General features: G+C 42.6%; 2 protein-coding genes across 2 annotated transcripts in view; one reads left to right on the top strand and one right to left on the bottom strand.

Moving 5' to 3' along the window:
* The window catches only part of LOC146857589 (uncharacterized), a 36,125-nt gene extending 34,323 nt beyond the window's left edge, over window positions 1-1,802 (bottom strand). The window contains exon 1 of the mRNA XM_085647057.1: window positions 1,740-1,802. Within this exon, the coding sequence (XP_085503183.1) occupies window positions 1,740-1,802 (63 nt within the window). The remainder of the gene's footprint in view (window positions 1-1,739) is intronic.
* A 3,348-nt stretch (window positions 1,803-5,150) lies between these two features.
* Window positions 5,151-14,051, top strand: part of TMEM9B (TMEM9 domain family member B) — a 235,522-nt gene continuing 226,621 nt past the window's right edge. The window contains exon 1 of the mRNA XM_085648138.1: window positions 5,151-5,407. Coding sequence (XP_085504264.1) covers window positions 5,312-5,407 — 96 coding nt within the window. The 5' untranslated portion in view covers window positions 5,151-5,311. The remainder of the gene's footprint in view (window positions 5,408-14,051) is intronic.

Raw genomic sequence — 14,051 nt, 5'->3', positions numbered from 1 at the left:
TCAATTTTCAAGAAAGGGAATCGTTTTCTCTTGAGTGTTACTTTAAAACCCAGCTTTTATCAACCCTTTTCGAACAATGGAAAAATACATGTTTTAGAGCTAGTAACAAGAAAACTGGGAATTCTGCCCTTCTGGTTGTTCATGCATACCGTCATGCTATGTACAAAAAAGCGCCCTCTGTGCAAAAGGGATCGCTTCGGAAAAGTGTGCTGCAAGACTCGAACAGGATGTGCACGTCATACTTTCCGTGGCCTAGCTGACATGTAAGCTGTAAGAACTCCATAACCATCATAGAAGGTGCCTACTCCCAAATAAATAGCAAAACATCCCTAAATATTTGACAGAAGTTTCCTAATGTTCTCCTTTTGGAAGTCAGAACCTGTCAAGCAACAGTTTAAGTGTAATTAATCACTAACTGTTTATAGAAAATCATATATTGTTTTCCACTATTTTGAAAGGGCTCAGTACTTAGATGACCATGTCATGAATCAAAGCCCACTTTCTTTGTTCAAAAGAAGTATAATATAATGTCCAACTGATTCTAGGACCTTGCTTTACGCCTTTGTTATAGTGTAAATTTTATCTATTCATTTATTTGCACTACCACATGTTTACAGCAGGACATCTCCGGGGATTGCGCTGGCGCTTCCCAGCATTATTTGTTTACCTTATTGCATCAGCAACCCATTATGCTTGAGACTGAATGATGGTATAATCTCCTAGTTGCACTTGCTATGCTATCAAATTTGCTTTTTAGGCTACCAAGCGGTCATGAATGAACAGATCAATTAAATCAACTTCTGAGCATCTGCGGTGCCTGCCTGCACTCTGTTACTGAGAACTGCAGTAACACAGTCTGACTCCAGTTAGTGCCCTTACATTTTTAGGTCTCGCCTAGTGTTGCAGCCCAAAGCGCTACTCGCTCAGCGAGAGATTTTGTGGATGAGGGTTTTTCAGGAAGGAGCTCGAAGCCCCGCCCCTCATTTCCATTGACTTGCGTCACTGTTTATGCTAAACGGTGGCCTGCCATTGGAAATGGGATATTTTGGTTGACGCCCTTTCGCCTCCGATCTGGACTGGGTCGTCTGCTTTGCGTCTGTCGCAAAGCACTTTCTTATCTTTATGAGGCCATGTGTTTCTAATTAGAAACACATGGCCCCATAAAGACAAAAGATCGATGCTTGTATTAAAGAGCTGTGCTGTCTCCGCTACCGCAATGCCCTCACGCAGAACACCGTGTCCACTCAGCATGTTTACAGTGCGGTAATCCCTCTGCTTTCTCCAGCCGTCCCGGGCTCAAGCTCTCCTTTCCTCCCTTTGTTAATTTGTCCTCCGCAAGCACAAGTTACTTTGCGCTGCCCACCAATTCCGCCAACCGCATCTCCAAACATGGATATACTGCTGTAGGCCTATTTTGCACTTCAATCCCTGGGCTTAATTACACCTACACAGCTCGCCTCGCCTCCATTGTGGGCACACACACTATTTGGCACATCTCTCTCTTACTTGGAGCGGCGGCTTTTAAATTTCATCCGCGCTCCCGTCTCTCTTTCGCTGCCTGCCACTATATCTGGCACCAGTTTACCACGGTACACCTTCTGTTGAGTTTTCCGCCCTGGGCTCGATTTTCACTGTGCTGCCCTCTAACTCCGCCTACCAATTCTCCGAGTGCGGACACACCGTTGTAGGCCTCTTGCACACTGCAATGCCCTGGGCTTTATTTCGCCTTCGCGGCTCACCTTCTCTCCGGATTTGGTCACACGGACTGTGTGGCTCGTCTCGCTCTTACACCGAGCCGCCATGTTTGTACTTCTGTCGCTCTGTTAGTGCCCAGCTTCGACCCTGGGCCTCTGGCCAGACATGCTTTGTCTCTTACCGCCACTCTCCGTTCAGAGCCCGTGTACTGGTCTTCGATGCTGGGCTTCGTCTCTCCCTCGCCTCCATTCTTGAGGCAGCAATCTCTGGCCGCAGACCACGAGGCTCCTCTAGCTTTCACACACTTGCAACTGTGTTTTCTGTGTGGTCTCCCGTGCCACCTGCAGATATTTAGAACCCAGCCGGCAGAGCTGCACTAATGTGCTGCTATCTGGCCGTGGGCTCTCTGGCACCCCGTCTTGATTTGCCCAATATGTTCAGCTGTCAGTGACTCTTTTTCAGGCAGCTGGAGATTGTGAGGGCCCACACTAAATTTTCCAAGCTAGTGGTGACATGACTCAATGCATTAGCAATGTAATTGCTCCCCATTTAACTGTAACATTTAGGTTGGTGATATTCATGTAGGTGTGGGGGCATGTAAGGTGGGAGTCTTCAAGGTTACCAGATACTCTAATCTACCATTGATTAGTTCCCCAAAACCTTTTTCATGGGTTAGCAGTGTATAAGGAGGTCTCTATTTGCAACATGGAAATATCGGAGAACTATGGACACTCTGCCTGGTAATGTAGGGACAGCATTGCAGGACTTGTCTGTTCTTAAAGTTTCATTTTTTGTTCCCCCCTTGTTGCCCTTGTAGGCTGCTTTATTATTCAAGAGGATTGGTCCTGCAGATTGTTATTGTGATTAGTGAAAGATGTATTTATGAAGGCCAAATTTCTTAAAGTGGTTTTAATTTTCCTTGGGCGGCTGTTCCAGAGTTTTATGGCTCGTAATGAGAATATTAGGTGTTCATATAGAATACAGAAACTGTCCTATCCACACATCTCTTGCCCTTTTTGATTCAAGAGCACTATGACTGACTTGCGTAGCCCATGCAGCCTTTCAGAGGTGAGCCTCACGACACAGTTTTTACACTGATGTTACCATGAGCTTGGAATGCTACTATGCCTATTTTCGGCCCTATGTGACCCCACACACTTTTTATTAGCTTAAAGCAGTGCATAAACGATGGGACAGCTCTTACTAATGAGCCACTATAGATTACACTGTAGTAAAAAAAAATAGGATCTTTCTTTTCACTTTTAGAATTGAATCATACGGGCTGCACAGACAACCAACTTATTTTGTGTCCCATCTGAGGCAGGCCACCTGTGCGCGGATACTAACCAACAACAGTTCTCCTCGCTTAAACTGCCCAAGCGTGCGCATATGTGCACATGTTCAAGTGGCCTTCAGCAGAGCCTCTTAACCAGAAGCACAGCAGTGATCCATACTTTAAAAGGTGGCGACCTGCAATTACCACTCAAACCCATTTGACAGATGTTTCCCATGAGTCAGACTCCATCAAGGCACCTCAGCCCTAACAGAGATCAAAAAAGCAAGTGGTTCAAAATAAAAACAAATAAAAACCGTGGGAGGGAACTAAGCAGAATAGAACCCACTACTTCACAAAGAAGCAACTGTCTTGAGTGATATCCATTGATGACAATTAAATGGTCTTGAATTATGCTGACTGTTTGATTAGATATCAATAATGTTTCAACTTCAGCTACTCAAGATTGCATTCTAGGTGTCTCTAATCCAATGTTTAATGGTATTGTCACACCTGGAGAAACTGTGTTTCTATGTGTTCAACCCCCTCGTTTGTGTCCTAATAATATTCCTTTTCATAAAATATCACATAATTTACCTGTCTATGCATTATCGTACAGCCTATGAAAATGCCTAGGACGTGGTCTACAGCACTCCTTAGAGAAGCATTGATTTTCTATTGTTTACTATGGGACATATTTTATTTTGCAACAACTTGCGATCTATACAAAAGGTTTTTGAGGTGTTAAATGTATCATTTTTATTGATTATATTGAGAAGTGTAAATTAATTATGTCTTACCTATATGATTATTTTGGTGTTGTTCAACATACAACACATACATTTTTGCCTTGAGGAAGGCCTAGCTGCATACACCAAGATACTAGGGATGTGAAAGGAATTTCTCACAGATACTAGTTTAACTAATATAAGTCATATTGTTTTCACTTTGTGGAAGCCGAGTCACATCTCCCATCAGGATTGCAGTTTCTCACTCTGAAAGCTTAACAAGCTTTCCTACTACCAGTATCAACATTCATCCTTGCAGATTGATATTGGAGCTGGAAGTCTAATGTGGACAAGGCAGTGATCCATCAGTGACGCGTGGCTTCTCACTTGTTTTCCACAGGTAAATTCTTCTTTTATATGTTTCGAAAACCTGCAAGGGGTGCATAAACACATACTTTGTACTTATTGCCCTTGCTTGCGAGAAGCAAGGCTGGCAATAAAAGAGGCAACAACTATAATTACAAAGTGCGTTTTTTCGCACCGCTTGCAGGTTTTCAAAACACATAAATAAAAGGGATTGCCATTTACGATGCCAATAGCAAAAACTCTTGCAACTGCGATACCTATTGTATTGCAAAAGCTTGTTGGTGCTTTGCAGCTGTTTGAAGATCGTCATAGAGTTTCTCGTTGCTCAAATGGGTGTAATTTCTGATATTTATATGTTTCCCTCGTCTTCATTGCTTGATTTTGCTCACGAGAAAGTGTCACTCATAGTGGTTGAAATGCCACTTATAATTTACTCTGAAATGATGACAATATCACACATTTAGGAATCTGAAACCTTGACAGCTATGTTGACAATTTGTCATGGTTTGGGTGTAGCTGCACCCCAGGCCTGCTCTAATGTATCTGAATTTAAATGTCCGCGGAAGTTCTGCTTTTAAAAACAATTTAATAATTTTTAGTAAGAAGCAGTTTAGTCATTATTTACAAAACCACAACATATAGTACCGTTAACTCGTTCACATTTATTAACCCGCATCCACATCCAAAATGCCGGCTTGAATTACTCACCTTCCGGTGCGACTTCGAAAGCTAGTCCAGCATTCACGTTCTGCTCATTGATTTCAGAAGCATTGCTAATGTGAACGCAGCGGCCATCTTGAAATGTCACTCTACAAGTTTTTATTAGTAGCAACTGGAGGCGAATATTTTCACAATAATTTCCTCATATGAAATTCGTCTCACACAATATTTACTACAGTTTTACTACAGTGAACTTTTATAGTTACAATACATTTGTCGAAAATGTGAATCTGTCAATCAGCCTAGAGATAAACGAAATAATATTTACTTTTTAAATAAGCTACCTGATTCACAGAAACGATTCTCTGTGCACATTAGATGACACGTTTGGCGTATCGAAGTGAGCGCGATTCTTCCCGCGTCATACTATGTTTCCGGGGGACGCCTTTACGGATGGACTTGTGAGGCATCCGCAAACAGGAAGGGATTAGTATACGGTGCCTCAGCTGTTTATTTGCTTTTGATCATATGACTGAGCCCCAGTTTTCTGTATCGGCTTCGTCTTTGGCTGAGGTTTACCCTTTAATTAATGGGTGCAATGGGACTGCGGAGAGGTACATCTCTGTCGGTCGCATCAGGCTTGCTCTGCCTCCTACTGGTGGTGTTGCCTGCGTCCGAGTCAAAGGTGAGGCCCTTTTACCGCCGCATTGCCTAGGTGATATCCAATGTTGAAAATGGAAGACTTACGCAGGGAACTACCAAATTGTGGGTGTTGGTGTTTCACCAGAATGAGCGCGTAGTCACGGGAGCTTTTCAATAACAGTGATCCCGTGTATAATTTCTTTTACATACTCAAACTCCGAATACATGAATGGGAATAGATGTACTGAAGCTATTTTGCCTTAATCAGTCACAAATATACTACATTTAAGTAACTTGTGGGTTAATGCACATGATGCAGAGATGTATGTTTCTGGGTAATATAATAACTGTAATGGTAAGATAATTCAGGTGGTTAATGCATTTTCTAGGGAGATTTGTACGTGGTCTCTGATCATAGGCAGTGCCACTGAATAATGCTGGTTGGTTGGACCAAATTATGCAGCAGAGTTGCTTATATTATGCGGCAAGAAAAGGCAAATTATGCCACATAAAGGGACATGTTTTAGAATAGTATTGCTAAATTGTTTTGTCATGTTTAGGTCTTACCTACGCAGTGCATGCTCTGTGCTGCAAGACATATGGTTTCCAATTAAGTGGATTTATAATCTGCCTACAGCATACCATTAGTTGTTTTCGTTGGCACTGTCATTTGCAATCCTTCGAGAATAAGCGTTTTAGTAGTATTCCTGAACAGGCAATGTACTTTACTACTTTTAACAAGCATACAGTTTATTATTTATGTTGCTTTGAACCTGTCTGCCATTTCTTGTTGACACTTTATTTACTTACACCCACAACTGTACTACACTACGCCACTTCATTCCAGTCTTCTCCACTCAACTGTATCCCTCTCTATGCCACTCTACTCCAGTGCAATCTGTTCTACTCTACTCTACAACAGTAGCCATGGTGTTGTTCAACATGGCTAAAAGACATCTGCAAATCTCTCACATAGGCACGACCTATTGGCTTGCCAGTGCTTGTTGCACATGCTAACACGGTCTGGAAAAAGATCTGACCTTCTTAGTACCAGTTTTATACTCCAATACAACAAAAAATAAAACTATGGGGTGACTAGTAAACCCTTGTAAAGAGCCTGCTACTACTAAGTAGGAACACATGTTGCTATGTTTTTTAGTAACACTTGACCCGTTTGAGCTAGAATTTTTTTGGGGGTAAAATCTGCAGATTATGCAGCAGATGATGGATTATGTGGCAGATTCGTAATTATGCAGAAAACGAGATGGTTGCAGAATCGCATAATTCCAGTGGCCCTCTTTTTAGATAAACAATTAAACACTTCGAAGGGCTGATGTTTCTATTGCAGAGAACAAGCATAATTTGCTGGGCACTGATTTGTATTTCGTGTAAGATATGGCAGTGGGTTAATGTTCTTTCCCATAAATCCTTATTTCGACTATTGGTCAAGAATTACAATCGGGTAAAATGGCTCAGTAAGTTATGCACCCACCTGCTTTTAACCTGTTATGCATAATTCCTCCAGGTTTTAACTCAGTATTTTGGCAATTAAGGTTTATGAAATGTGTTCACTTGCAGAGTAATACATGCTTATTGAGGGTGGAGAACATTCTCTTTGTGTTTTGTTCTATATAAATGATTGGTAGTGTAATTACACACACAGTTGTAGCTGACATTCATAAAAAGCACACATTCTTATACTGAGAGCTCAAGTAAAAAAAAACGTTAAATTCTCTTGTTATCTTTAGGAAATATGATGTCACACGTGAGTGTACAATACCATTGTTTTTTTACGTGATCTGTATGCAGGGTTCAATCTCTGCTTCTTCTTTTGACCTCCAAGCACTCCCTGCATGGCACTCAATACACCATCAGCTATTTGCTATTGGGCTGAACCTACCTGCGGATTGTAGCGTCACATGGTGAAGCAAAGTTAATGTGTGAAGCCTCTACAGCACAGCATCCACGGCACAATTAGGAAATTTCACTGGGACTGGCATGGATGCCGGTTCCAGCTCAGGAAGAGTTCTCAGGACCAGGATCCGTCTCTCTTCCAATAGTAATGATATCTGCCTGTCCGATATCACTGCAGATGGTTAATACAAAAGAGCTTGGGCAGTGCAGAGGTAAATATTGCAAACTTCCTTAAGCAGGTTTGGGTTAGCTACCTAACACCACATTTTTAGGTCGAGCATCCGCACGCATGCACTGTCTGCAAGACCTGCAGTAGTCACTCTACAGAGTGTAATTACAGCTAGGGTTTGCCATTGGTTCAAAACTCTGTTGCTCTTGTTTTTCTGGCTCCTTATTAGCCGGTGCTCCCGATACATCACATCACTTCCGTTTGTATGCCAGGAGCACCGGCCAACTACTGTTACCCTACACTGTAGTTTTTTATCTATTTGGTTATGGACTACTTTTTTAGGTCTCGCCTGACCCAGCGCATGCGCTGGTCTGGCGAGACTTATTGAGAGGGCTCCAAAAAGTGCTACCAGGCCAGCCTAGAGCTACAGTGCATGTGCGCGGGCGCGCGCGCCACACTTTACCGCAATTACTTACACTTTCACGGCTGCTTTGACGTTTGATCGTGATCGCGATCACTTTCACTTTCGCGGCCGCTTTGCATAGCCAATAGGTCTCGCTTTTGGTACCTTATAAGTATTTAGTTATGCAACTGTTGCATGGCTACACTTATAAGGTCCCAAATGCGAGACCTATTGGCTATGCCAATGCTTGTTTCAAGTGCCCCGCGCCCCATTCCTGTTTACCTTTAATGGGGACTGTGCCGCTATTAAATTGAAAGTGCGGAGCGAGCTGAACTTTTAGCGTTTGCGTTTCGTGTTGCCCAAATGTGCCTCCCCATTACTTGGGCCTCAGCATTAATTATTTGCTGAAACTCCAGTGGGCCTTCGCTGCCATTCTTTTCTTAGCTTTTTATTTTTTAAGGCACTGCGCACAATCAAAATTGGCGCCTGCCTCCCGCAGCCCCCTCTGGTCAGTTGAATCTAAACTATCTCTCTGACATTAAAATGCCTTTGTGAATTAGTCGCAGCCTGTTTTAGGAATATCTGCCACTAAACACCTACTCGGGTGTTTCTGCTGATCATTTAATTTTGCATGTGCCAGAGAAGAAAGAGGTTTTTCTGTCTCCCAACCACAGTTGTAGAATTTCTTGCTACTATTCCTCCTTCAAAATAATTCACTAATGGGCAATTGTCAGGACTTAAAGCCCATCTGTTATAGAAAGACTGCCTCCTTGCTGTTCCCGTGGTTCCTTTCTTTCGAAAAGAAAAAATGACGGCCGTTTGTTGTCTGAAGAGGCCCGGGCATACTACATAGGACTCTAATCAAAATCAAATGTATTAATTCATAACTTGAATTTTGTGCCTTGGTTTCTTTTAATCATTAATCAGGGGCCATTAGCACATCTCTCAAACACATTTAGAAGGGCTTTCTATTTATATTTGCTGCTTAAAGTTTGTACAGATAGGGAGGGAAAAACAGGATTTAGATAATTCTGCTTATTTTGGGTACGGCTGGGACTACATGTATTGCCTGTAGTAAACCGGCCTGGTGGCAAACTTAGATTTTGCGATTGAGTGCTGGCATCTGCTGCAGTGCCTTGGAAAAGTTTAGTTTGCAGTAGGCACTATAGGTTTCCAATACAATACAGTTTATCTCAACTATGCGTACACAGTGCTACCGCATGGAGCAGCATAAATAGACACAAGAGAGAAGTATTGATATAGTGTATTGAAATAACATTCAGTTGCATAGTCAACGCCATTTGAATAGCACACATTATGCCATTTTTATGTCCTTGCAGTGCTTTGGCAGGCCATAATTTGCCCTTGTGATGTAAATAGTTGGGCGTTTTTGAAGCCAATCAGAATTCATACACTCTTGTGCTCGTTTTGTGAAAATTAGACCAAAGTCACATTTAGAACGTTTACCCTGTTGTTTTAGAATCACTCCAGAAAAATGTGCTACTGAGCACTGTATAAATGGGGAACACATATTTGAAAATTCTAGAAGTGATTGCACATTTCCAATACAAGACCAAAGGTCAACAAAATACATTTTGCCAGTGGAGTTTTCACACTTTGCATTCCATGAGGGTTGCACAGTTAAGTAATTCTCGGAAAACATTTATTACTTTCCAAAGCCACCGAAAGTAAAATGTTGCATTACACCCACAGTGCCAAAATGTTCCCCATAATATATACATCACAACCTTTGTGAGTTTTCCAGAGTTTGTAATAAAGTTCACAAGGGGAAAAACTTAGCACACTCTTGTACAAGATTTTTCTACTATAACACTGCTATGCATGGCCCTTCCATCATGCCATTCCAGGTATCATTTCCAAAGCACTGGCTGGTTTGCCAGTGCACATCGCCCCTACGGGGTCCAACAACGTTGGTACCTAGATAGCTGAAAAACAATGCAGTTTTCCATTTCACAAACTACTGCTGTTTCTGGACACCCTTTCACCAGGATATTGTTATCTGCCATCTAGTTCATGTCTGTTCAGTGTTTAACTCAAGCATTAGGTCACAGGATCATCCCTATACCAACGACTAGAATAGCATTTTTTGTCCCTGCTGATGACCTACCACATCACTGAAACAAACATCCTTTTCACAATATGCCGTCTATTTGGTCTCAGCAGACAGTCTCATTGATGGCCTTCTTCCTGCCTGTAACTCATTCCAGCTTTCGCATGAGTGCCTGGCGGCCTGTTATTGGGACACAAATCAGATTTAACTAGCAAATCAAAATGAAATTCTGTCTCTTCCTGTTTGAAGCACTGTTCTAGTGGACCCTGAGACAACCACTTTTTTGAGTTCCATGTCGATACATCATAGTTTTCAAAGTACCATCCAGGTTCCCTTTCAGTGTTCCAAAGAGCTTAATATACCTGGAAAGAGGACATTGTAGGGCCATTTTCTTAAGCTCCAAGTCATTTTTCTCAGCTAAGATGCGTTTAATCTGTTTTTCTAGCAAAAGGATGTTCATGACTCGTAGACAACATAACATTAATGTTGTAATGTAAGGAAACATTTTTGCATGCGCATCATACAAGTATAAGCTATATTATGGGTTAGTCTGTTCCGTATGACAATGTAAAACCTATTTTTAAAAAACCTTTTTGTGTCGGAGTCCCTTTAGTCACAGGTGTCCAAAAACATGCCATCATTTGTGTTAATTTCTGGGTGGGCCGAAGTTTGCCACACCCTGCAAATTGTATGTGCACATGAAACTGGCAGTATTTCATGAATAAAAGTGCAGGACTATGCCACACGGACCCCTGCGGCCACGCACCATCTTCCTTCACAGCCAGCAGGCAGGATTATTAGGACAGCTCTGGATTTCTCTGGAAAAATAGACAAGCCCAACCCTTATCAGTGCTCATATTTACAATATTGAGTAGTGCCGCGCTTGTTTGCCTTGCACTGCTTACAGTTAAATGTACCTGGCATGCTTTCACAGTCCCAACGACTTGCATGGAGCATATGACCTGCGCTTTAATATTCACTTGGCTTGGGAGCTCAGCACACGTGGCGCTACATAAAACTCACAGCTTTCTTAGCTCAATTAGGTAAAGGCACTGCTCAGCACTCTCTCCCTTATTAACAAATGCCCCATCTCTCCCAGCTGCCGACCTCCAATACAACAAGCATTGCCATAGCCAATAGGTCTCGCCTTTGACCCCTTATAAGTGTTTAGCCATGCAATAGTTGTTGTTGAACCAAGGATATTGTGCTGCATAACTAAACACTTATAAGGTCCCAAAGGCGAGACCTATTGGCTATGCCAATCCAGCCCGAACTGCCAAGCCAGGACCTTCCCTGGACCGGACACAAGCATCCTGGGACCGGTTTCGGGATAACACCCCTCTTCAGCCAGGCTAGCGTGAATCCATGGCGCAGGAAACAAGTTACTTTTGAGCAGCCCAATATCGATGGAGTATAAGCCCATTCAAAGTACCCTCCTAATTGTGACTCAGACCAATGCCTTCTTGGAAATGGTCATAAAATGGTGAAAGCAAAACAAAAAGAAATCAGAAGAAATGGGGGGCTAATTCCATGGTTGCTACATATTCTAGATAATGTTCAGGGTTTGTGCAAAGCACACGTTCATTATTCCTTGTTATGTAAAGCTTAATACCAAAAGTTCTAAGCACAGTAAATAACAGATTTCATCGCGATGAATCAACCTCAGGAGGATGACAGACTGGTGTGGTCCCCGCTGGGGCTTGAACTCGTGGACTGCAGATCACACCAGACACTAGCAGCGAGTTCTGCTTAGCTATAGAGATATAGGGGCATATCAACAAGCGGCAGCGATAATTATCGCTGGCCGCCCTTAGCGTGAGGAATTTTATCGCCGGCTATCGCAGATAATCCTCGCCATGCTAGCACTGTATTAACAACGCATAGCGCAATGGCGATAATTATTCCTGTGATAGCGATGTTTTCCATGGAACATCGCTGGTTTTCCAGCGATGTTCCATGGAAAACGGCGATATGATGGTGCTGGGTGGTCTCAGCCCTATAATCCACCACCCATTGGCTAACATTGTTTAGTCAAAGGAAAAGCAGGCATAAGGAAAGTAGCGATAACCAAGGTTAGCGCTACATTTCTTATCGCTATGCTTGTTAGCGTGCCCATTGATAATTGGAGAAATGTCGGTTAGCGACATTTCTCTAGTTATTTTGGGAAGGAACGCCCACTTTGCATCTCATTAGAGATGCAAAGTGGGCGTTAGGGAAAGGGGCGCTAAGGCAAGGATTCACACAATAGCGTGACCTTGCTGATAAAGCGATAAAATTATCACCGCGTTTCATCCGAAAACGGACGCAAAAGCGGTGACCATTTTATCGCGCCGTCTTGTTGATATGCCCCTAAGTGAGTACAGAGGGCATTGAACTGGCATTAAAGGTGGCGTGTACAGTACTTTGATTCTGCAATGCTATTTAGGGCTCATGACACTTCCAGCTATGCAGGTTTTGAAAGTGAGAAGGAGGGCACTGAAGTGCAGCCTGTCAGTGGGGCTGTGAGGGGTACATTAAAGATCAGCAGGAAGGGTCCAAGTGAACAGTCACACGTTTAGGGACTCTGCAGATTACTTTTTTTTTGTGTTAGAGACAGAATAAACCAAACATTAAGGAGGCAGGTTAAAGGCAGGTAACAGGAATTATATGGCCAGTTTATGTGGCATAGCTAATTAAATTACGCAGCACGGAAACCCTATTATGGAGCAGAATGCACCGTATTCTGGGATATTTCGATACATTGTCATTTTAGCACATATTCATAAAGTGTCGCAAAAATTGCATCTCATTAAGCAATCAGAAGGTAACTGCTTGGCAGTCAATGCGTGCAATTAGCCAGCCATTGTGCAACACCTTGTCTAGCACTTAAAAAAAATACCTCTTGAGCCATATTAAGTAGATGTTGAAATCTGCATATTATGAGACCGGCTGTGGATATGTGGCAAGTGTGTTAAATACATAATTATATGGAAAAGGGCGCCACATTGCTTACTTCCACTGGCATTGGTTAAAGGCTCCAGACGCTTGAGAAACAAACAGAAGTAGGACTCGCGCACCTTTGGAATCAAATGCAGCAGTTTGTTGGAGAGGATTTAGCGGGGTGTCCATGTTCTTGCAGAGTATAAGAAGCAAGATTTCAACTAGCTCACAGAGTCACCATATTGCAAACTGCGTTTTCAAGGATTCTGATGCACAATGGCCTGGCTGAGATGGGTTAGCAAATTGGCAGAAAAGGCCGATGTGCTACAAAGAAGAAAGATAAACCGTAACCGCTGTGAAATATAGGTTCCCATACATTCACGACTGCACAAACATGACAAAAGGTAGAGTTCAACAGGTCGCTTACAGGACTGAAACGGAGAAATCTCACATTTGCAGTAGGCAAGATGGTGAAATAAGTGAAAGGGAATTATAGAGAACACACATTCAAGCAGAGAATCGCTGAACTTGTAGCAAATAAAACCGAATGTTGTGTTAGTCGACAACACAACCCCCATCGGGAGAGAGAGAGAAAACGAATAGTTGTTCTCGTGCCACATTTTGAGTTTTACAATGTCAACATTAATTGCTGAACAGGCGAAAGGGAAAAAGATTTTAGGTTCCTCAAGTTGAAATGGGGCATTTACATTTAAAATAATGACAATACGGGGGTGGGGAGGGAATGGGGATCTTAGCGCTGCTAACATTTCACTTTTGAACACTAAAGCGCCTATTCCGTTTGGGAGACAGTAAAGGTCTGCAATACATTTAAAAACAATGACAATTTTAAATCCGGTTTTAGCTGTTTGATGTAGCGCACACTTGCTTCCGAGGAACAACTAGTAACGTTAACAGTAACATCTGATTTATAGCGTCTTGAAACGGCAGGGGTGTGGGATCAAGTGCTAAGTAGAGGGAAGTCACTTTACGTGTTGCAGCGGTTTTACACATGCACTGGTGGCATCACGTGTGATCAAAGGCCTCTTGTCTGATGTGACTTTATACACCTGATGTGTACATGTTAACAATGTGTGCACACGTGATGTGCCCATCCAGACGAAGCGCCCAACACATGATGCCCCTGTGCACATGACGTGGCCTTGCATCGGCTCTGCCCGAAAACATGATGTACACATACAAATAATGTGCCT

This window comes from Triturus cristatus, chromosome 3_2, assembly GCF_964204655.1.
Source record: "Triturus cristatus chromosome 3_2, aTriCri1.1, whole genome shotgun sequence".
Lineage (NCBI taxonomy): Eukaryota > Metazoa > Chordata > Amphibia > Caudata > Salamandridae > Triturus > Triturus cristatus.
Note: the sequence above shows the minus strand (reverse complement) of the source record. Positions and strands in the feature narration are given on the sequence as shown.